This window comes from Rousettus aegyptiacus, unplaced genomic scaffold (genome assembly GCF_014176215.1).
Source record: "Rousettus aegyptiacus isolate mRouAeg1 unplaced genomic scaffold, mRouAeg1.p scaffold_m13_p_3, whole genome shotgun sequence".
Lineage (NCBI taxonomy): Eukaryota > Metazoa > Chordata > Mammalia > Chiroptera > Pteropodidae > Rousettus > Rousettus aegyptiacus.
The window spans coordinates 6,239,257-6,262,547 of NW_023416306.1; the positions used below are offsets into that span (position 1 = coordinate 6,239,257).

General features: G+C 58.3%; 2 protein-coding genes and 1 long non-coding RNA gene across 4 annotated transcripts in view; all 3 read left to right on the forward strand.

Annotated features, from left to right (window-relative positions):
- The first annotated feature begins 371 nt into the window (after window positions 1-371).
- On the forward strand, window positions 372-10,108 carry AK1 (adenylate kinase 1). 2 transcript variants are annotated; one of them, XM_016163788.2, is made up of 7 exons: window positions 372-479; window positions 3,433-3,471; window positions 5,056-5,091; window positions 5,273-5,436; window positions 6,131-6,247; window positions 8,445-8,636; window positions 8,866-9,099. In XM_016163788.2, the coding sequence occupies exons 2-7, from the start codon at window positions 3,465-3,467 to the stop codon at window positions 8,932-8,934; spliced, it is 585 nt and encodes a 194-aa protein (XP_016019274.1). In that variant the 5' UTR covers window positions 372-479; window positions 3,433-3,464; the 3' UTR covers window positions 8,935-9,099. The 2 variants fall into 2 exon arrangements, with proteins under 2 accessions (XP_016019274.1, XP_036094892.1); XM_036238999.1 differs by lacking the exons at window positions 372-479; window positions 3,433-3,471 and adding an exon at window positions 3,936-4,129 and having other exon boundaries at window positions 8,866-10,108.
- A 1,841-nt stretch (window positions 10,109-11,949) lies between these two features.
- LOC107520243 lies at window positions 11,950-15,108 on the forward strand. Its single transcript, XR_001599275.2, has 3 exons — window positions 11,950-12,235; window positions 14,363-14,507; window positions 14,621-15,108. It is a non-coding gene; the product is annotated as an uncharacterized LOC107520243 (long non-coding RNA).
- Window positions 15,109-18,206: 3,098 nt separating this feature from the next.
- The window catches only part of ENG (endoglin), a 28,301-nt gene continuing 23,216 nt past the window's right edge, over window positions 18,207-23,291 (forward strand). Inside the window, exon 1 of the mRNA XM_016163747.2 lies at window positions 18,207-18,625. Coding sequence (XP_016019233.2) covers window positions 18,559-18,625 — 67 coding nt within the window. The 5' untranslated portion in view covers window positions 18,207-18,558. The remainder of the gene's footprint in view (window positions 18,626-23,291) is intronic.

The window sequence follows — 23,291 nt, forward strand, 5'->3', positions numbered from 1 at the left end:
GCTCCCAGAATCCATGCCTCAGTCCCCTCCCTCCCTGGCCTCTCTCTGTCACCAATTTGCTATGGGATTTTGTGCAAAGAGCCTCGCCTCTCTGGGCCTCAGTTTCCCCAGCTGTCACATGGGAAGCGCGGTCCTGTCCCCCTGGAGTGAAGTGGGCACAGTGGAGGTAACGCAGGAATGGGAAACCCTCAGCAAACCGTGAATCGCCACATGCGTGTGTAGGCACGGCCACCTGGTGGTGCTCGATGGAGGACTCAGCCTTACTCCGGTTTTCCATCAGGGCTCCGCTCTGGTCCAGTCTCCTCCCTTCCCGGTCCGCTCTGCCTCCCACCTCCCTCCCTCCTGCCATCACAGAGCTGGCTCCCAGCATGCCGCGCGCTGCTGACAGCCTTATAAATAGTCGCCTTTGCGGGCGGGTGGCTGGCGAGGACGGGCAGGGCACGCACTGGCCCCGGTGCCCACCCGCACCCCACCCCCAGGTCAGTGTGTGCGCCCGCGTGTGTCTGTCTGCGCGCGTCGAGGGGAAGCGCCTCCGCGGGGAGGGGCGGGGGGAGCCGCAGGCACCTGGGGAGTGCGCGTTTGTGGTGTCGGTGGCCGTGGGGTCTGCGTGGCCGTGTGTGTGACCGTGCTTGTGATCTGTATTTGCCTGTCTGTACTCCCCAGCTTCTGCTCTAGGTATTTGTGCCACACCGTGTGCGTGTGTGTGTGCGTGTGTGTGTGTGTGTGTGTGTGTGTGTGTGTGTTGCAGTCCCTCCCAGCCTCCTAGACAGTCACCTCTTTGTCCTGGTGTCCACTCCTGGGGCTCCAGGTTCCTGTCCTTGGCGAGTCCCGGCTGGGGCCCAGGGAGGGGGACTGTGGCCTGACTCCCTGCCCTTGAGGACCCAGGTGTGGCGGCCTCTGTGATTGGAGGAGCTGTCCTGCCGCATCATTTTGAGTGCTGCGGGGACAGGATGGCTCCTGCATGCTTGGCCCCTCTCCCCCGCCCCCTTCAGGCTTCTGAAAGGGCAAGGGCTCCTCGAGAGCCCCAGGGCAACACATGGGGCTTTTCCTGAACATTGCTCAGCTCCCCACCCAGGAATCTTCAGTCCAGCGATCAGGGCCTCGGGGTGTGGGCCCAGAGAGGGGATACCAGCTGCCCAAGGTCACACAGCTGAGCGATGCAGTTGGAATTTGAACCCCAGTGGATTGCCAAATGCCGAAAAGGTTTCCCAGTCGAGAGATGAGAGACCTGAGACCTGCCCTGGCCTTGCCTTGTGACTGTGGTTAAGTCTCTGTCCCCCGGCCCTGGCTCCCCAGGCCCCTGGCAAGCCACACCGTTATACCAGGAGTCACTACAGTCCTGATCCAAGGGCCTTATAAGGCCTGGGTGCTGAGTCCGTAACCGAACCCCATCCAGGACCCCTGGCCTCTGGGAGGCCTCCTCACGACTCAGGTTATTTTGGACCAAGGAGGTGGCAGGTGCCAAGAGGACAGAGGGGCTTAGGTTACTGGGAGGGGGCGGGGCAGGATGGGGTCGAGACACCTCCTCAGACATGGACAGCAACTGTGGGCTGTCCCTGGCCTGGGGACTTCCCCTTCCCTGCCCGCTGAGCGGCGTTGACAGCTACTGTCCTTCCTTAAGCACACTCGGCAGGAAAGAGGCTCTAACTTGTGTCCCACGAAGGGAATGGTCAGCAAAGCCGCTTAAGGACCTACTGGGTGCTGGGCCCAGAGCAGCAGAAAACAGCAGGTTTGACCCCAGGTTTGACCCCAGCCGGGCCCTGGAACAAGTCTCTCATCCCCTCCAAGCCTCAGTTTCCTCCCAAGAGGGTCGTGACGATGGAGCGAGGTCCCCTAGCCTATGCTCAGCCCGGGCCAGGGGAAGACAGGCTTGCAGCACAACAGAGAGGCCCGACACACAGTATGCTGTGTGTGATGCCAGGGCAAGTTCAGAGGGGTCGGCTGCCAGCATGGAAGCGGAGGGCGGATTCCAGGAAGGCTTCCTGAAGGAGGTGACACCTGAATTGAGTCCTGAACAGTAGCACCTTGGGGAAAGGCATCCAGGCATTGGGGGCTAACATAAGCAGGGGCCTGGAGGTGGGATACAGTCATGGTAGGTGAGGGAGCCCCCAGCAGGTTCAGTGGCAGCTGATAAAGTTGCAGAGGGCTGGGGGCCGATCACCAGGCCATCGGCTACGTGAGGGGCCCGGGCTTTATCTCTTGGGACCTGAGGAGGCTACACGTGGAAGGGTTTTAAGCAGGCGAGTGACATGGTCTCAGGCTTGTGGGAAAATCCTGCAGGTTGCCTGGTGGGGTATGGAGGTGGCAAGACCTGCTTGGAGCAGGAAGTGGCCATGAGGGCACAGACTGGGGAGGGGTTTAGGAGCAAGAGGACTGGCATGTGCTCGTGAGGAGGAGCGGGGTGTGAGAGAAGGTCCTTTAACTGGGGAAGCAGGAGGGACTGACTGTTCAGAGCCTGAGGGGCCTCGGGCCTGTCCAGGGGCCTACGACTTATGGGGTTGGGTAGCGAGGCCTGGGCTGGCTGGGCAGGGATGCGGGCTCCTGGGAACCTGAAACCAGCAGTGAGAGGGTGGAGTAGAGGCCTGGGGTATGTGGGCCAGCAAGAGGAATGCTGGCTGAGGGTCAAAGGTCAAGGCACGAGTGGCCGTGGTTGCCGATAGCCTCGGGGAGGGCTGGTGCGTGGGGGTATGGGCGGGAATTCCGAAGAGACCGAAGAGACCGACGGGAAGGCGAGGTTGAGGGAGGTCCCTGGGGGGCTGTGGAAGCAAGTGGGTGACGAGAGGAGTTGGGGTTGATTTACACGCTGAGGGGATGGGAGGGCAGCGGAGCAAGGTTCTCAAGGGGGTGAAAGGGCAGGGGTCACATGGGGGGGGAGTTGGGCCTTTGCGGGGTGGGGGACTGAGAACCTGGGGACCCCTCATTTGAAAACTGCAGGGCTGAGTCCGCACGCGCGGCTCCGGCAGCTTCCTCCCCTCAGACTCCCGCGTCCCTTCGGACACCCTCTGCCAAGCCCCGTCCTGGATGAGGACGCGCCACACGCAGCTCTGGTCTCTCCCCGCTCCTCCCTCCACGTCCTTAGCAGCTTTCCCTGGGGAGCCAGGGCGTTGTCAAGGTGTCAGGCAGATGCAGGGCTGAGCTCTGTTTCCTGGGACTTGCAAGGGGAACGGCTCGGCAGTTGCTGGTGTCGCGGTTCATGCCCCTCGGTGGCCGGGAACAGGCTGCTGCCCTTGACAGGTGGGGCAGCGGAAGCACGGAGAAGGAAGGTGACTTTCCCAAGGTCACCCGGCCTCCTGGGCCTTCCCCGCCCCCAGCGTCCCCTCCTCCGTTCAAAGGCATGCCGGGGCCTGGCACACACGCCGGTGGCTTGGCGGGAGCAGAGGCAGGGTGGGGAGAATCTCGCTCACCCACTCCACCTGGGCCCTTGTCTTGCAGAGCGCTGACTCGGCTCCCCGGACCTCGGCAGGATGGAAGGTATGGAGGCTCCTCTCCTCTCCTGCTCACTGCCCCGGCCTCAGTGTGCCCATCTGTTAAGGGGGTGGGCTTTCGGGAGACCTTCTGGGAGGGGTTGAAGGAGGCTCTGGGACTGTCAGAGGGGGCCTGTCTGGGAGCCTCCAGCATCCTCCTCAGGCCTCTCACAGGATGTGCCAACTTCAAGATTAATTTTAGAAGCGACGAGGCTTCCCTAAGGCACCTGAGGGCCCCACAGCTCACCTCCTACGCTGGTATTTTTAGAGTTGAATCCCTGCCTCTTTCTGGAGAGGGTGGGCACTGGCGAGGGGAAGCCTGCCCTGGGGAGGGGCCCACACATGCACATGGCCCTCTGTGGGACGCAGTTTCCAGGTTGTACTGTGGCCGGGTCTAGAGGGTATCATAGGCTTCCCTGGCTCCTGTGGGCTGGATCTGGAAGGAGTCATGGCCAGAGAGCCCAGCCGGCCCGCCTCCTGGCAGCACCACCCGTCCCATTCCTGGCATCGTGCCTCAGCCTGGGCAGCTCTTAAAGGAGCCCAGTGGGCCTGGCGGCTGCTGCTGCTGCCCGAAACCAATGGTTACCCTTCCGCCCTGGAGCTCTGAATGTCCCCTGCCACTGGGCTGTGGCCTCCCCCCCACACACCCATCACGTGGCAGGCAGGTAGGTGGTGGGAACCCACAGAAGTCGTTCCTCTGATAGCGCCCCCCAGGCTCTAGCCCCATGGCCAGGAGGGCCCCCCGGGAACTGCCAGGCTCACCTCCTCATTGGGACAGGGGCAGAGAACCAGCGAGGGGTGCGGCATTCTTTCCTAAGGTCTCACGGTGAGGTCTTGCTTCCGAGAAGGAGGGAAGGCCTGCGGCCTGGGAAGAGGCCCTGGGTTCCGGCTGGGTTCCAGCAGCCGTGGAGCAGGCCCCTGCCTCTCTGGGCCCCGTTTCCCTCTGGCGGTGGGGCTGTGGTCTCTGTGTTCCAAGGCCCAGCGGGGCCGAGGTTGGAATGTTAGCTGACAAGCGTTCTCTCCAGGCAAGGGTTCCACGTACCCACCGCGTTCCTTTTCCCAGCAATTGTCTCCAGGGCAACATATGTTGTGGCTGCCAGCTCCACATTTGTACCGCCCAAGGAAGGCGGATGATGGGCAGGCCCAGGGCCTGGGAGGGGAAGGGTAGGGGACACAGCGGAGCAGGACCATGGGTGCCTGCTGCTCCTTGGGAAACTCCCGCAGTGATGAAGACTTAAAGGCCAGAGGTGACCCACTGCTGCATTCCAGCCACCCACAGGGAGGGGGTGTGAGGGCTGGCATTAGAGCCCCTCAGAGCCACCCTCACAGCCTGTGCCTGTAGCCTCCAGGCCTTTGCCTCTGCCGGTCTCTCTGCCTGGGACACCCCCTCGCCTCCTGACCTGTTCCAGTTTGAGCTTTCCTGACGCCATCACTACTCACGACTGGCTACGACTCCTTTGCCTCCCTAACAGGAGCATGAGCTGTGTCTGTCCCTCTGCCTCAGGCCCAGCTCAGGCCTGGGACTCCGGACGTGCTTCTGGCTATTTTCCGAGCGAGTGACTGAGCTCTGCTCCCCCTTTCTCTCCCACAGAGAAGCTGAAGAAAACCAAGATCATCTTTGTGGTGGGTGAGTCCAAGGCAGGCGGGTGAGGCAGGCACTGGCAGGGCTGTGTCTTCGCAGGCCTCGGTGGGAGCCAGGGCCTGGGGCTGCACCCCGGGCTCTGCCCCTCCGCCACTGGGTAGCCAGGGCAGCCTGTCCTGGTGGGCACCCCGTTTCTTGGGGCTTCTGAATAGGTGGGCGCTTGCAGGCGGGCCTGGCTCGGGGAAGGGCACCCAGTGTGAGAAGATTGTCCAGAAGTATGGCTACACTCACCTCTCCACCGGGGACCTCCTGCGGGCCGAGGTCAGCTCGGGCTCAGCCAGGGGCAAGATACTGTCGGAAATCATGGAGAAGGGGCAGCTGGTGCCGCTGGTGAGTGAGCCCCGGTGGGGTAGGGGGCAGTGGGGTGATGGTGGCCCTGAGTGGACATCAGCCAGCAAAGCCTGTGACACGCTGGCAAAGCTGACCATGACCTTCCCTGGCTCTGAATCCTTTTGTGGATCCCCATTGCCCTTGGCAGAAAATTCCTTCCAGAAGCTCCCGAGAGCCTCCGGGACCCTGCGCTGCTTGCCCCTCCACCCTCCCACCACCCGGGCCTTGTTTTCCCTTCAAGCTCATCATAGGCCTTCCTGCCTGGAGTGTGTTTTCCTCCTCAATTCTCAGCCCTTCCCGACTCCCCAGATTTGGGCTAAGACCCTCCCCCCGCAACCTCCGGTAGCCCCCCTTCTTTGTCCAGAGAACCTGTGTCATGTTTGGAAATTTAAAAATCATCCGGGTAATTGTCTATACCCTCAGCAGCCTGTGAGTTTCCTGAGGGCAGGGAAGGCCTGCTTTGTTCACAGCTGTGTCCTCAGGGCCCTCATGGGAGCTGGTCGAGAGGAGGAGCTCATCAATATAACTGAATGAATGAATGAATGAATGAATGATTCGATCAAGTCTTCTCAGTTCGGAGAAGGCCTGGAGAGGGAGGCTTGTCTGGAATATCTGTGTTAGGGCAGAGGGTGTTTCGGGGCCCATGAGGGGTGGGGAGAGGGGCTCACGGCCCCTCCTTCTGCTGTGTCCCCAGGAGACAGTGTTGGACATGCTCCGAGACGCCATGGTCGCCAAGGTAGACATTTCCAAAGGCTTCCTGATCGACGGCTACCCTCGGGAGGTGCGACAGGGGGAAGAGTTTGAGCAGAGGGTAAGGCGCGACCTGGTGGGTGGCCTTTTGGGGCCGTGATGTGGGGTGGCCAGGTAGAGGCTGCTGTGATAGGCAGAAGCGGAAACACTGATTGCAGGGATTGAGGGGGGCAAATGAAGAGGGAAACCAGGAAAGACCTTCTGGGAAGCTTTCTAGAAGTCGAGAAGAAAAGCCTGGAAGAATAGGAAGCACCAGGCTGGGGAGTTCACGGGCCTGGGCTCAGGGTGCAGCTCAACTGCTCAGGGCCTTGGTGCATCATTCCTGCCTCTCTGAACGTCAGCGCCCCCATCTGCAAAATGGGGAGAGACAGGCACAGCTGCCTTGAGGGGCGGCAAGGGGGTTAGAGAGAACGTACCCTGCAAGGTGGGGCTTGGTACTCCGTAAACGCACGTCGGAGGGGAAGGGAATGCCATGGGCAGGGCCGGGGGAGTCGGGCTGATGTGGGGAAAACAAGCTGTGAGGACAAAGCGTCTGGGGGTGACATGGTGGAGGGAGGGTCACCCCTGGCCGGAGGGCTCCAGTGCTGGGGAGGGCAGTCTCGTCTCCTTCTGGGGACCACTAGGAGTCCATCTAGAGAGAGTGGGCCTTGAGGATGATGCCCCTGGGCTGCCTGACATGGGGGCTCATCTGGAAAACCCTAAAACACACATGTACAGTCATCTGCATGCACACGCAGGCGCACAAGCACACGCACACGTGCGCACAGGCGTGGCGGCACTCATACACGTGCACGGGGCCACAGGCACACGTGCATGCAGGCCTGTGCACATGTGCACACGCATTTGGCAATGCACACACACACACACACACCTCAGGCGATGCATGTACACGACTCTGCACGCCTGTACACGGGGATGCACACACATGCACACACATGTACACACATACACGCATACCTCTGATGTCACATAGGGGAAACATACAGCTGCAGTGCCTAGGAGGCAGGGGTCACAAGGGTGTGGGGGTGCTCAGGGAGGGCTGTTTGGCAGAGGGGGTCCTTCCAGGCCTTGCAGGGAGGACCAGGCATCCCAATAGGCCGAGGGCAGGGCCGGATTCTTGTCCTGGGTCCCTATCCTGCGAGGCTAGGCCCATCTTTAGGCTTCCATAGCGTTGAGCCTCGTCCAGAGGCGTTTATACCGTATTTCTTGACCTCTAAGTGGCTGCAAGCCCTCAAGAAAATGTCTGCCCTGATCCGGGCCTCAGTTTCCCTATCTGTGAAATGGAGGTTGGCCGGGCTTCCTGCAGACTAGGGGGCCTTGACTTAGCCCTGAGGCACGTCCTGGCCTGGCCCACGTGCACCCGCTGTGACGTCACCTCCAACCCTCCGGGCCACATCCAGGAAATGGGGTTAATAAAAGTCCCTACGCCCCCTCGGGCTGCTGTGGGTGCTGGTGTGGGTGCCAGCCTAGCATAGGGCCCAGCCCTGCTGTGGCCTGCAGGGGTCCAGCACCTGGTCTTTTTGACTCAGGACACCAGGGGGCACCAAGTCCTCACCACAGGGAGACGGGTCAGCCTTATTCTTGTCCTTCCCCCTCTTCCTGCTGATGAAACACTCACTCCAGGGACAGTGACATGGTTCAGAACCTCCCAGAGCTCGGAAGCGCCTCGCCGCCGCTTTGCTGAGCCCTTGTTCCTTGGCCGTCGAGTACCCAGCTCCACTGCTGTAAGGCAGACCCACCCATCATGGGCTCCAGGCAAGGCCCAGGAGAGGGACGTCAAGGAAATACTTCCTGGCCCTCCTGAGAGATGCCAAGGCGGAAGTCAAGGGGACTGGAAAAGCATGTCCCAGGGCACTGGGGGTGAGCGTGGCATCCAGGAACACTGCCCACCCCAGAGAAATGAGGTTTTAGCCCACATCTGATGGGGAGCCCTTGGTGTTGAGAGACAGAGTCCCTGGCATGAGCGAAGGCCTGCTGTAGGGAGAGGTTGATGAGAGCCAGCCTAGACCACAGAGGGTTGGCGTGGCTGAAGCGAGGCGGGCGGCGGGGCAGGGCGTACCCTGCAGGCCCCCGGAGGGCGGGAAGCAGTGCGGGCTTTGTCCTGAGGGCGCCGGTTTCAGGAAGGCCCGTCAGGCTGCCTCGCGGAAGGGCTCGAAGGTCTGAATGGTCCCCGAGTGGGGCCCTGGACGTGAGAAGGTGGGGAGGAGATGGCCATGGGACAGGAGCGGGGGCCCCCGTGACGAGCGCCCCACCCGCAGATCGGACCGCCCACGCTGCTGCTGTATGTGGACGCAGGCCCCGAGACCATGACCAAGCGGCTCCTGAAGCGGGGAGAGACCAGCGGCCGCGTGGACGACAACGAGGAGACCATCAAGAAGCGGCTGGACACCTACTACAAGGCCACGGAACCTGTCATTGCCTTCTATGAGAAACGCGGCATCGTGCGTAAGGTGCGCCCCCTGCAGGCTAAGGAAGTCCTCGGCAGCCCGGGGTTTTGCCGGGCCTGGCCTCAGAGTGCTGTGACCTGGGGCCAGCCCTCCCCGCTGGTTTGATGAGGGGCCGCTGTCCACTGTGGCTGGACTCGGGAGCCATGCCTGGCCTCTGGAGGAGGGCCCCGCCTTGGTGGGGCCCACCCAGCCCTCCTCGGCCTCTCTGTGCTCACGGCTCGTCTCCCTGCAGGTCAATGCTGAAGGCTCCGTGGACAGTGTCTTCTCCCAGGTCTGCACCCACCTAGACACCCTCAAGTAGCAGCGCCGGAGCCCCTTCCCCAGCAGAGAGCCCCGCCCCACCCCTGTCCTGACTCAAGAGCCCTGGCCGGAGCTCAGCGCCTCCGCCCTGCCCGCTGGAACACAGAGGAAGCCACTTTATCCTGTTTTCATGGACAGCTGAGCACTAAAGGAATTTCCGAGGACATTCGGTTTTACTCCTTTTTCTTTGCTTCCATTGGGGTCGATTCACGTGGGGTGGCCGCCCTGGCCCCGAGCCCCTCACCCTCCCCATTCCTCCTCAGGCCCCTCAGCCCACCTCGGCCGCCCCTCCCTGGTAGAAGGTCCCCTTCCTCACACAGGGCGTGCCGAGCTCAGGCTGGGGAGCCGGGGTCCTCGCTTTCCGGGACTCGTGGTCAGACAGAGCTGGGCCCTGGCCTGCATCCTTGCTGCGTGGCCTTGGCCCTGACCCCTTCCGTCTCTGAGCCCGTTTTCTGTGCCTAACCTCCTTTGGGGACTGAGCCATAGCAGGCAACAAGGTCATGGGCAGCGAGGGGCTCCCTGGTAGTGGGGGCGGCACATGTCAGCCGGCCAAGTGGGCAGGAAATCGGCCACCTTGGTACAAGAAGCCCCGAGGTTCTGAAAAGGACATCAAGAGTGAATGGGGGGAGGGGGTCAAGGTCCGGAGAGCCTCCCTGAGGAGGTGAGACCTGAAAGGTTTCCCACCATGTGGCCCTGGACAGGTCACAACCTGTCTTTTCTAAGGCCATTTCAAAATTTAAATTAGGCTCAGTGCCCAGCCCCCAGGTCAGGAAGAGAACACGCCGAACGGAGTGTGTAGGCTGTCGGGGACCGAGGCCCGTGGGAGCCAGAGACCAGAGCAGCCTTGGGGAAGTGCCAGGCTGGGGTGCTCCGGGGAGGCCCCAGAATCCCCTGGGGAGAACCATATCTTCTTTTCTGTTCTTTCACTCTTGGACCTTGTCACGGAGAAAGGCTCCGTTTGGTGCTCACGTGTCCTTAACACCTGTCCCAAGCCCAGCTGGCTCTCTTGAAAGCCAAGACAGCCCTCGGCGGGCCACACCCGGCCGGAACGAAACCCCGTGTGGGCCGACCGAGCCTGTCATGTGTCCCTTCTATTTATGGCAAGTGTTGCTGGTTTTCCATTGACATCAGTTATTTAAACTTTCCTTTCAAATAAATATATTGAAGTTCTAAAAGGTGAGTCTATTGAAAGAAAAACATGAAAATAAAGAGATGATAATACAGGGGAGAGAAGTGGAGGCAGGCGTCATGGGGAAGAGCCGTCCGGTCCGGGTGGGGTGCGGGGCGAAGGCCCTCTCCGCTGGTCTCTCTGTTTTCCATGCCAACTGGGGTGTGCCAGGAAGCGCCAACTCGCTCTGTGACTTACCACCTGGGGGTGTCCATGTCGCATCTGTCAAAGAGGTCTGACACACATACACACACACACACACACTCACGTTCACGCTCGCATGCCCTTTCTGTCTCGGGGGTGTGTGAGGGTCCGTGTGAGGCTGAGTGGAAAAACACGCCAAAGACAATAAGGAGCTAGAAAAATCCACCTGACAAACTCCTCATCATTATCTTTATTTTCTTATCACCGTTTCATGAATTCAAGTGCATCCCAGTTCGTGAAAACTAAGCCGATCCAAACTATTCACCACAGGATCATTTTGGTCACTTAAAAAAAAAAAAAAAAAAAAGCTTGAAAGCTTGAAAAAAAGCACAAAAAAACTTTAAAGCTCAGTGACTACCTCCCCTCATCCTTGTCCCCACAAACCTTTCTTTGAGGATTTCCTTCGTGCCCGTTTGTTCTTCAGCAACACTTTTGAGTCACCTGCCGTGCTCACGGGACCAAGGCGCATAAGCCCTGTGCCCGCTGTGACGTGGCTCTTGGCAGGAGGAGGGGACACATGTTCATGAAATTCCATCAGACCTACTCAACTGAGACCACTGGGCAGCTCAGGGCAGAGAGCTCAGAGGGGCCCCTGGTGGCGGCCGGTTCCCTGAGCTGGAGCTCTGGAGTGGGGCCTGGAAGATACCTAGGCGTTCATGAGACAGAGCATGGAAGGGCAGAGGAACAGCCCCGCAGAGCTGCGGAGGGAGAGAGGACCGGTTGAGGGTGAGGAGGGCCCACGCCTCGGCAGGGGCTGGAATGCAGGCTGGAGGGGACGCTGTAGCTAGAGGCAAGCCCTGTGGGTGATGGGAGCCGGGCCTGCAGGGCCTTGAATGCCGACCCAGGTATCTGGTCTTTCTCCTAAGGGCAATGGGAAGCTCGAAGGGTTTTGTTTTTTAATGAAAAATTTCAAACGAACTGAAAATTGGAGGAAATAATGTGGTGAACACCCACATACCCATCACCGACATTTAGTTGTTAACATTTTTCCATACTTCCTTCATTGTTGTTTTACTGTCGCCAAACTATTTTAAAATAAATTACAGATACGAGAAAACTTCACCCCAAAAGAGTGACTTCAGTACGACTCTCTAATAAGGACATTTTCCTATATAACCACAACTCAGAGTTTCAATGACGCTAAATTACCACTAATATCCATGGGTAATAATCAGTCTACACGCAATTGTCTCTAATTGCCCCTCAAATGTGCCTTTGTTCAAACCAGGAGGCAATCCAGGACGAGGCTGCATTAGTTACGATGCCTATCAAACTTCTTTAACCTTGAACGGCTTCCCCTGTTTTTTTTTTTTTTTTTTTTTTATGACATTGGCTTGTGAAGGGACAGGTTGTCCTGCAGAAAATTCCTCCTCCAGCTTTGTCCGTTGCTTCCTCGTGGTGGTGTTTGGCTTCTTCCTCCATCCCCTGAATTTCTTGTAAACTGGAAGTTAGATGTAAAGGCTTCGGAGATTCAAGTTAAGCCTTTGGGACAAGAATACCTACTAGGCGAGGCTCACGAAATGTTTTAAAACTGGGATGGTCAAATCCGCAGCGCTTCCAGCTTTAAGTGCCTGCCAGCCTCCCCAGAGTCTTGTTAGAAAGCTGATTCTGATTCGGCAGGTCTGGTTTGGGCCATCAGGCCCAGCTGTGGGTCCTCATCCCGCACGTCAGGCAGCTGGGAGTCTGCCCTGCGGAGGTGAGACCCTGGGAGAGCTAGGAAGGAAGGGGCGCCCCTCAAGTCAGCGTGTGCTCACCCCCTACCGGCGGGCCGGGAGTGGGCGTGGTGTCCAGCAGATGCTGTCAGACTCTTCGTGTCTCCAGGGGCACTGCAGGAAATGGCTCGTCCCAAGGTGCTGGAACACCCCGAGCAGCCGGAGGAAAGGTACAGAGTCCCTGTAACCTCAGGGTCTCAGAGAAGGAGCGCTCCCAGGTAGGCCCTCTGGGGTGGTGGCCTCGAATGCCCCCATTGGACTGCGCCCCTAAGTCTTGGCCTCGGGGGCCCTAAGGGCCTGACCGGAGGCGCTGAAGTGGGAGAGGAAGGAAGCAGGGAGCAGAGGAGGCCAAGGCTGTCGCCTCCCAGCCGCAAGAGGGGCCTCGAGTAAACAGGAAGGCCTGGCGGCTCCGTGCTGGGGGCGCTTCGGAGGGGCGGGGGCCAGGGCCCTACTGGACCTGCACGGCTTCCAGCACAGGGCTTCTATGCTGGGGAAACAGACCCAGAGAGGTCGTGTGGCTTGCCCCAGGTCACACAGCGAGGCGGGGGGGGGGGGGGGGCGGGGGGCAGGGCTCAACCCTCGCCTGCCTCTCCCGCGTTTACCCTCCTCCTGGGGTTCTGATGCAGGGTGGCCTGCCTGTGTTGCCCACCATGCTTCATGGGGTGCTGGGTGAGGCCCCTCTTTGGGCCTCAGTTTCCCTTTCTATGCACTCAGGGCTCTTGTACCTCAGAGGTTCTAGACTCCTGGCCCAGCAGAACCTTCCTGTCTCCTTGGTGGTGTTCATGGGTCCTTCAGATCTTGGGGAGTAGGTTTCATCAGGAAGGCGAACAAGGCCCAGGAGGCAGCAGGTACCAGGACCGTTCTTCAGGGAAAAAGAGGGAGGGTTTGAGGGACTTTACTCTTCTACAAGAGTCCAAAGGGACCACTGACCCTGTGACTTCCCTGTACCCTTGGGGAGTCATCCCCCGTCTTCAGAAACCCTGTCCCTGGGCTCAGAATGCCCCCAACACCCACACCCCGGGGACTCAGAATGATGACCTAAGAAACTCTGAGCTGTGTCGCCCGGCGGTTAAGTCCATTCGTTTATTGCATAGGCGCTTATCCAATGCCTGCCAAGGCCAGGCTCCATTCTAGGCAGTGGGGGCCTTTACCTCGTGGAACTTCTATTCTGCAGAAGGAGACAGAGAAAACAAACAATGCAGAGTGTGCGAGAGGGCGAGGTGTGCCCCGGGGGCCACTTCTGGAGAGGGCTATTGTAAACACGATGGTCAGGGAAGCCCTCGCTGAGTGCTGAGTGCCTGACATTTGATCTGTGACTTAAAGGGCGAGGAGCAAGCCCGTAGTTATCTAGGCGGATACTATTTCAGGAGAAAAGGAACAACAAGTGCAAAGGCCCTGAGGTGGACACGTGCATCCCACCCTCAAGGGAAAGCAAGGCGGCTCCGAGGCTGCAGCGGCGAGAGGGAGGGGGTGAGAGCAGAAAGTGAGGATGGCGGGGGGGGGGGGGGGGGCGGGGGGAGGGGGGAAGGGGAGCTCCACTGCCGAGTGAGAGGCCCTGGCTTTGACACTGAGCGAGATGGCTGTTCTCGGAAGGCACTGAGCAGCAGCCTGACTTGGCTTAACAGGCCCCCTTTACGGGGTGCAGACTGGGCCAGGGGCAAGTTCAGAAGCAAAGGAGAGCTCAGTACTGTAATATTCTAGGAGGTGCTGGTGGTCACCAGGGCGGTCGCAGGAGGGTGGTGGGAACCACTGGGAATGCGGGGCAGCCGCGGACAGGGCTGACTTGGACAGGGCTAGCTGGTAAGTTGGATGAGAGGTGTGAGAGTCAAGGTCAACCTCGAGGCTTGAGCAACGAGGGGAGGGAGCTGTCACGGTCTGAGATGGAGGGGCTGAGGCGGGAGCCATTGGCAGAGAAGTGATGGAGCCCAGTTTTGGAGGCGTGAAGTCTGCTCATTCTCAACACCCGGGAGCCTGGAGAGAGTCCTGGCTGGGGCTTTATATCTGTAATATGTGAAGTTGGGAGCCATCAGTGTGTAAATGGTACATAAAGCTGTTTGCTTGAATGAGGACACTCAGAACAGCACTTCTTAAATTTTAAAGTGTACCTCGGTGTCCTGGGGGTCTTGATAAAGTGCAAGTTCTAAGTCAGAGGTCTGGGGCAGGGCCTGAGGGAAGACCACACTTTGAGGACCAGGATCTAGGGTTTTATATTGATTGTACAGCCAGGACCCAGCGGTGGGTAATGAAATCAATGGAGTGGCTCGCGATCAGTATTTGAAAGAAAATGGGACAGGATGGGTGCCCATCACAGGGGTACATGTTCATTCACAAAACCTTTGTTTCAGTTATTTGAGCCCGAGTCCTGGGGTTTGTGCTGGAACATGACGTTGTCATGGTCACGAAGGTTTGAGAAAACTTGACTTGAGAGTGAGGACAAACAGAGAAGGGAAGAGGCCCAGGAGCCAAGCGTGAGAGGATGAGGAGGAACCGGTGAGGAGGCTGATAAGGCGACCGGGGAGGTGGGAGGGAAACCAAGACGGAATGTTCTAGAAGCCAAAGGGGGTACGAGGCCCCAACATGAATTATCTTCTGCTTTTCCCCAGCCCTATTGCCACGCGTGTCTGAGCCTCAGTTTCCTGCACTGGGAAAGGGAGCCATGACAATCTCAGCTCGTCGAGGTGGCCATGAGGTGGCACTTGGCACAGGGCTGGGCAAGCCAAGCGTGTGAGTGACAGAGTGACTCCGATTCTGGTCCTGGGCTTTGAGCTCCTCCAGCCCAGCAGGCTGCCCTCCCGTCGTGCAGATGAAGAAACTGAGGCCCAGACTACAGAAAGGTCTCGCCTGAGGCCACTGGGGCACAGCCGCCCTAATACACTGACCCCCAGTCCAGGGTGCTCGCTCCTCCTCTGCACCCACTTTCCTCCTTGCTACGTGGGTTTGGCTTTGCTGTTTTCAACAGCCTCTGGCTCCAGGCCTGCGCTGGAGATGGGCGGCCGCCTTCGGGGGTCCCTGGGGGCCGCCTAAAATTCCTCCGGTGGCCAGCGGCCAGGGTGGATGTGCTCTGTCCCTTCCTGCAGCTCTGGCCTTCCTGGCTAGCCAGGGGGAGGAAGGATTGGATTTGTATACCTGCCCACTGTGGGGTCCCAGCACAGGGGCCTGGCCGTGGGCCACACGTCTCTCTGGCGTGTGGGTAGGCGGCACCTGAAAACGTCTCTGTCAGTCGGAGCTCCGGCAGGAAACAGATGGCTCCACGGGGATCAGGAGAGTTTAATCAAGGGTCTGTTTACACAGGTGTGGGCAGGGTGTAGGGAAACTGCAAGGGACAGTGCGGAGCCCCCGGGCTGGCAGCAGCAGGGGCCATAACCGCCCTCGGCCTGAAGGGTCGTCTGGAGAGCACCAGGTCGGGCCCGAGGCCTTCAGTGGAGGGAGGCCCCTAACTGGCAGTGACTCTATAGAGAAGGAGCTAAAGGAACAACCCCGACTCCTTCCTCTCTCTGATCTGTGCAGGGCTGAGGCGGGTGGGAGAGGCAGCTGTGGCCATTGGAAGGGACGGTGTATCTGGGGAGATATTGAAGACAATTATCCCGGGGTCTGTCCCCGGCCGTGAGACCATATGACCATCGAGCTTCCCAAGGACAGGTGACCCAGGCCAGGACTGGCCTCTTTCCCCGGGGAACAAGAGCAAGACCTACCTCTCTGTGCCTCAGTTTCCCTATGTTTTCATGGTTTCTGCCCCTACCTTACCTTCCAGGGCACTTCATGCTTTCAGTAACTAGATCTCAAGGGTCAAAGGGGACACAGCGGTGCAGAGGCATCGGAATCCCTGCCCTCGAGGGGCTTCTAGTTGAGTGGAGAGACACGGCAGGACCCCACACGGGCCGGGGGTGGAGGGGAGGCCCAGGTGCTGTGGGAGATGCCGGGTGACCTCCCGTCCACCTCTGGGGACCCCGGACTCTTCCTCCATGGGGTCTCTGGGGGCAAGCAGGTCCAGGCCCTCCTGTGGCTCCTGTCGGTTTTTCTCTCCCTAGAGGCTTCCTGCAAGTTCTTCCTCACGTCCATCCGCCGGCAGCCTCTCCCGCTTTCTAGAGAATCGACGGGCCTCGTTAGTACCGTGGATGTGGATGGACGCACAGCGTGGAGGAAAGTGGGAGGGAGGGAGGTTGGGGACGAGGCTCCTATGCGGTCCCTGTTAGGGCCCCGACATCACTCTGGGCAACAATCCCCCTCGCCCTGTGACACCCGCAGCCCTGGTGACATCTTTCCTCTGCACAGCAAGCTCAGGTAGTGGCAGCAGGGGAGGAGGTGAGCGTGGAGCCAGGCAACGCTGGGGTCTTCACCTTCTAGCCCGGGGGTCCCTCACTCTTCAGGGAGCCTTGGGTTCCTCCTCTGTAAGTGGTTTAACGTCGCTGGCCTCCAGGGGTGGCTGTGAGGATCCAGAGCTGATAAGGTGAACGCCTAGGGTGGGGCCTGGTGCACAGGGAGAGTTCAGCCCTTGGGGCTGGATTAACTGTCCCTGGTTGGGGGCCTGGGGAAACCTTGCCGTCACCCCTCTGGTCCCCCACTGAGGCCACGCTTTGCCTCATGGTGCCCACCTCCTCATCTCCGCACGCACAGGAAAAGGCAGAGGACCTGCCACTTTCAGGTGGCCCCCCTCTGCTCTGCCTCAGCCTCCCCAGCCTGAGGGACATGGATGGGTCTCCCGCAACCCCACACCCATGCCTGGCCAGTTACGGAGCCACGCCCGCCCTTCCCACCCCTGCGTCAGCTCCTGCAGAGACAAACGCACTGTGCGCTCTGCTCCCACCCAGGCCTCCATCTCTCCATCTGGGGTCCAGGACAAGTATAAAGAGAAGGACCCCCTGGCTCCATCCCCTCTCTATGTCTTGCCAGCACACGCCAAGATTTGTCTTTCCAAAGCCCAGCTCTGCCAGCACGTTCTGCTCCAGAACCTTCCATGACTCTCGGTGGCCTTTAAGATAAAGTCCTGGCATTCAAGGCCCCCCTCCCAAAGCAGGGCCACAGTGCTCCGACCACTTCTCGCCTCTGTGCCTTTGCTCAGGCTGGTCCCTGGCCACACATGCCCTCCTCGCCTCTTTCTTCTACTCCACTCCCACTTGCCCAGTCTTTTAAAGGGTGGGGCCTAAATGCCACCTCCTCCAGGCAGCCCGGGCTTCCTCCTCTGAGCTCCCTTGGGCCTGAGGGCTACCCATGACTAGCAGCATGGTGGGCACATCGTTGGCACTTGCTGTTTGCAGAATGAACACGGGACGTTTCCGGGATTGTCTCTTAGGCTCAGGGAGCGCGGACGGAAGAGCACTCTCCACATGCCAGGCGTGGAGCTCAGCACGGTAGCGCCCCAATCCCTGGAAATCTCGTAACGCGCTGGCAAGGAGGGCACCGTCGTGCCCACTTCACAAACAGGGTGGCTGAGTGTCGGAACTTGTTCGAGGTCCCGTAGCTCAGAGCAAGCAGGGCACGGTCTTGAACCTAGGGTTATCTGACTTCAGAAATGTCATTAAATTGTGTGTCCCCCTTTCATTTGGGATCGTCTTTTGTCCCTGAAGAATTTCGCACCCATGGAGTGGACAGATTCAAAATGCGTGGCTCTGGGAAGGTCCCCTGTCCTCTCTGGTCCCTGAGACCTCAGGCCCAGCTGCCGTGCTGAGCCATTTTGGGAGTGTTCCTTCCCCATCCTGGACCTCAGTTTCCCTGCCTGAAAAGCAAGGGCATGGCAGCCAGTGCCATGCTATGTGAGCCAGCTTTGGTCCCCGATGAGATCCATTCAAATCCCAAGTCTACTATCTTCTTAAGCCAATCAGCTCACTTTATTACATCTATGTTTTCTCATCAGCAGAATGGGAAAATGGACTTCATGGGGCTGTGAGCTCCACACGGACCACCGTGGCTAAGGCCTGACCCCTGAGAGGTCCCCTTGGCGGACTGTTAGGGTGATTGTTTTCATCTGTCCCCCGGGGGCTGTCAGATGCACCCCGGTAGCCGGCCCTGGAGAGGGTGGGATGGGAGGGTGGGGTGCTTGGGGAGACAAGCCTGGAGCCTGCGTCCTCCCACCCATTGCCTCCCCCCCCCTCCCCAGGGCCCCCCACCCAGCGACAAAGCGCGCGGCACTTCCTCTCCCGCCTGGCAGGCCGCCTGGCCCGGCCCCTTCTCTAAGGAAGCGCATTTCCTGCCTCCCCAGGCCGGGCTGGATGAGCCAGGAGCTCCCCACCGCTGACGGTCATACCCCAGCCTCCATCCGCAGCCACAGCCCCAGACTGCTGCCACCGCCGCCCTCCACGGGAGCCCAGCACCCCCTCCCCGCTCACCCCTTGGCCGGCGACCCCTGGCCTGGCCCTGCACCCCTGTGCCCACTTCTCCTGACCCCTTGGCCGCCACCTCAGAAGGCTGGAGCAGGGACGCCGTCGCTCCGGCCGCCTGCTCCCTTTGGGTCCCCGCACGAGCCCACGCCAGCCCCCGCGCCCGCCTGCAGCCCTGCCCCTGGACACCGGATAAGGCCCAGCACACGGAGCCCCGGGTGGACAGCATGGACCGAAGCACACTCGCCCTGGTCGCGGCCCTGCTGCTGGCCGTCTGCAGCCTCAGCCCCACAAGTAGGTGTCCAGGGACCCGGGGTGGGGAGACCTGGCCCCAAGTGCTCCCAGCCTCCTCCCTGTGTCCTGAGCTCATGTACAGTGTGGCTGTCCTGGGTGGTTTGGATAGCCCAAGGTGATGCCGCAGGGTGACCAACCATCCCCGTTTGCCAGGACCGAGGACATTTAGCCCTCAAAGTCTCAGCAAACAAGGGTGAGTAGTTATTTACCTTAACCCTGGCCTCTGGCCTCTGGCCATTTCTCCCCAGGAAGCTCAGGTCCCAGAGTGCTGTGCAGCCTCCAAGAGTCTCCTGCCCTCTCTGGGCCTTAAGATTTCCACCTGACCAAGGTGTGGGAAGGGGGGCGCGAGGACTCACGTTCGGAGTCGGGCTCTAGGTTGTTGTTACTTCCTTCCTTGTTGTGTGATCTCGGGGACAGCCTTCTGGCCTCTGAGCAAAGCGGGGATGGTTAACAGACTCACTTCGGGCTGTTGGGCAGCCCGGCGCTGAGGTTCTCTCTTGTAGAGAGAGCTCTCAGGCTTGGTTAATTGTCTCTGTGTTGTTATCGTTGCTGTTTTATGATTAGCTTTAAATCCTCCATCCTCATCCTGTAAGTGGCTCCCAGACGCCTTCTGAATGCAGTATTCTCCTTCGCCTCTCCCGCCTCTCTACCCCCCAGAAGCCCGCAGGATGGGGGCACAGTCCCGGACCAGGGCTTCTGTGGGGTATCCTCAGCCTAGGGGCTTTTCTAGGCAGTCATTGCCTCTGCCGCCTTCTGAAGCCGACCAGATGAGGGGCCGCGAGGAGCCGGGGACTCCTAGTTACTGTGGCCTCTCTGTGCCCTGGGGACACATTCACCTAAAGCCGTGGGATGGCCCTATGGACACCCCTTTACCCATGGTGTACCTATGAACTCCTTAAAAGATCTGGGGGGGGGGGCTGGCGAGGAGTGGTGTTTACCCCCTCCCTGCCCTATCCAAACCCATAGCATTTCAAAGTCCCTAATCCTTGGTCTCTAAAGCTTTTACCACGGCCTCACTGATTGACAGGAAACTGAGCCTCAGACCCTAAGTGACTTAGCAGGGATTTGACCCCAGGCCTGTGGCTCCCCGGAACTCTTTCTCGTAACCACGTGTGATGCGGCAACCCCTCTTGATACAGCTCCCGATAACCGTGCAAGATGGCTGCCACTATCATCCCGTTTTATAGGACAGGAAGGGGAGGCCGTGGCCCGCCAAGTTCACCCAGCTCAGATAGGAGCCCTACCTGAGCTCCGCGATAGCTGCCCTGCCTTCCTCCCACCGAGCCCACATTTCTAGCCCGATAACACTTCCTTCCTCTTGGTCATCAGAGAAAGATCCGTGCAGACCGTTATGGTCTGGCTGCATAGGGTCAGAGGCGGTGATGTGTTGGCAAATAATTAACAACAGGGGTGGGGAGGTGGGGGGTAGCGTTTGTCAGTGTCCGTGGTGTAAATGTCCCCGCATGGCGGACTTCAAGCTACCAACTCACTGTACTTGGAGTTGGTCCATGGTGCCCATTTGGACACCCTTTCTAGAATTTCCATCACACACATACGCCATGTAGATAACCTCAGGAGCACAGATAATAGTAAAATAATTAGAAAGTAAGGAGTTTGATATTTATTACCTTTTCAAAAAATGTAATTAATGTAATTGTAAGCGTATAAAACTTAAGGTTTGATTATGGCTGTATTTAACAGCCAGTTAGAAAAAAAAAAACCCCGGTAATTTATCAGTCTGCTCCTGCGAGCAGGTACAGGCACCCAGTGATCACAGTGTCTCACGGCATCCCAAGCCGTCCAACCCAACTCACTTACAGCCTGGGAAACTGAGGCCCGTGGAAGGCAGATGGGGGCCTTGGCCAAGGTGTGGAGAACCCAGATCTCCACACCAGTGGAGGGGGTAGGAGTGACCCAGGTGCCCTTATTCAGGCTGCAGGGGGTGAAAATGGGTCCAAAACAGGTCCAAACTTCTGGGAACACAGCTTGGTAGAACCTCTCGAAGTCGTAACTTGTGTAATACCCCAACCTTCTGAATTTAGACCTAGAGAGTTACTTGCCCAGCTCTAAAATGATGTATGGTCCGTAGGGACCTGTAACAAAAAACCCAACAGTGGGAGTAGAGCACCCAAATGTCCATAGGCCTGGGCCTCATTAAATGAATTATTATTCAGTAGAAGATCATGCAGCCATTACCACGAGAAAGCTAGCTCTCCGTCTACACTGCTGTGGACAGATGTGTGGGACAGACTGTTAGGGGCCCGAACGGCAATGATTCATATCTGTAAGAATAAAATAGTAATAATGCACGACATGCACAGAGCAAGTCCCGATGTCGCTGTTTTCTCTAGAGGATTTTCACTTTCTAAGACACGCTTCTTTTTCATGCTGAAATTTTTTCAAAGAACAAACATGTAGAGATTTTTAAAAAGCGGTTTAACTACATATTCGCTTTAGTGCACTCCTCGAAGAAGATAGAGAATTGGGAGAACGTCGTCAGCATGCAGGTGGCTTACTTACTAGTTTTTGTCTAGCTTTTTTAAGAGAAGTTAAATGCAGGTGGATCAACATTTGAGAGTCTTCTGTACTCTTCTCATTCCCAGCGGCTTCTATGTGGTCATGTGGACTCCGTAACCATCCCATTGTGCTTCTGGAATCTTCTCTCCCTTAAATGTGCCTTCTATCATTTGCCTAATGGATTCCCTATTGTTGACTATTCAGGTGGTTTTCCCTTTGGGACTAATTATAAACACCACCTCCGCGCACATTTTTGGTACACGCACCTTTTCCTGTATTTTGGAGTATTTCACTTGGAGAGAGTCCCAGAAGTGGGGGTGCTGGGATTTGTGGCCCATGTTGGGTGGCTGGGATCAAAAAGCGTTTCCTAAGTGCGGGTGAATGTTTGCTGGAGGGTGAGCCAGAGGTGTGACTTGGAGTCCTTAGGCTGCAGGCCACCTACATGGAGGTCTGGGACTCTCTGGAGAAGAGGCTCGTGACATGGGACAGAGACCACAAATACCCATCTCTTAAAGGCTGCATTCTGGCACAGCTTCCCATTTCCCAGGGGGAAAAAGAGGTTGGCGGAGGAGCTGTGTGAGCCAAGGAGAAGCTAGGTCCCTGGGTCAGTGGAGATGACTGTTAAGATTCTCTCCCCTGAGCCAGAAAGATGGTGATACTAAGACTCAGAGGGAGAGAGAGTCTTTCTCTCAAGGTCACGGATGGGGCAGTGCTGGGCTCTCTGAGGAAGGAGCTGGTCCATTTGCTCAAGGGCCTGAGGGGAATCCGAGCCAGAGGGAGGAAACCGCCTCTTTGTCTGTGGTGCATCAGGCGGCTCTTTGTCTCCAAACCCAGTTTACAGATGAGGAAACCCAAGCCTTGGGACAAGTAACAAGTCTAGATTTCAACCCCAGGTTGTCTGCTCCCAAACCCAGCTTCTTTTCCCTGCACCTTTGGCGGCCGGGTATAAAGACTTGGAGAGCTGATTGCCCTGGCTCTGGGCCCTCCCCCCTTAGCTCCAGCTCTATCTTTGGGACCTGAGCCCTGGGGGCTGAAGAGGACCCTCATCCAGGACTGAGCTGACTTCAGTACCTGTGTGTGACAGGGTCTGGGGCGGGGTGGGTGGGGAGAAGCAACTATAACAGTTGACATTGATTTGGCACTTACTGTATGCTGGATGCTGCCCTAGACCTGTTACGTGTCCTATGAGACTCAGCCTTCACAAAAGCCCGATGAAGCAGACACTCCTGTCACCCTCATGTTACAGCTGAGGAGACTGGGGCACGGGCCGGTGAAGGAATTTGCCTGAGTACCACAGCCCAGAAATGAGCAGCTGGGGCTTGGGCCCCGTGCCTAACCTCTGCCCCATACTGCCTCAGGGGAAGCGATGAAGAGCTAGCTCTCTGTTGCCAAATCTTCTCACCCTGGGCATTCAGTCCCTTTCCTGCTTCTACAGTGGTCCTCCCACCTAGAGCGAAACTGGATTAGTTCTGATGGGAAGATTTTCGCAACGGGGTTGCGAAGGATGGATAGAAGTGGACTGCGTGGTTAAAGGAAGTCCTTTGGTCTAGGAAAGGGCGTGGCAGAGGCAAGGAGTGAGGTCCGTTTGAAGGAAAAGCTCACATGTCCCTACCAATGTGACATAAATAACTGTGACAGCAGTTGCCAGTTGTTGAGCAATCCTCATGCGTCAGGAGCCTGCTCAGCACCGTGCGTGTGCTGTCTTACCCACACTCACCGACTCGATGAGAAAGGAATCATGATTATCATCGTCCCCATTTTGCAGACAATAACACTGAGCTGTGGAAAGGAAGCTGGAAGGTGGCAGAGTCAGGACGTGAGCCTTTGGCATCTCTCAGATCCCTGTCCTTTTTAACTCCACTCTAGGTCGTTGAGTGTGGACTTGACCCTGCAGGCGCTGGGGAGTCTTGAGAAAGACTGGAAGAATGACTGCTGGGAACTCACTGGTGGCCAGGCCCAGGAGGGGAGGTTGGGCTAGAAGTTGGGAAATCTGTGAGGCTTTAATTGGACACTGAAAAGAACGAAGGGCGGCTGGGCGACTGAAGGAGCGAAAAGCAGAATTGACCTTCTTGGAAAGGATCCGCCCTGGTATTATGAAATGGTCACGGAACACTTACTGGATGGGGGGCTCTTTACACGGGTCGCCTCA

What these genes read in the sequence shown, in the direction of transcription:
- AK1 (XM_036238999.1), top strand. Translation starts at nt 4,072, where the DNA reads ATGTCCCCTGCCACTGGGCTGTGGCCTCCCCCCCACACACCCATCACG. An exon ending in GGGAAGAGTTTGAGCAGAGG is followed by an intron (nt 6,248 to 8,444) that starts GTAAGGCGCGAC and finishes CCCCACCCGCAG; the next exon opens with ATCGGACCGCCCACGCTGCT. An exon ending in AACGCGGCATCGTGCGTAAG is followed by an intron (nt 8,637 to 8,865) that starts GTGCGCCCCCTG and finishes GTCTCCCTGCAG; the next exon opens with GTCAATGCTGAAGGCTCCGT.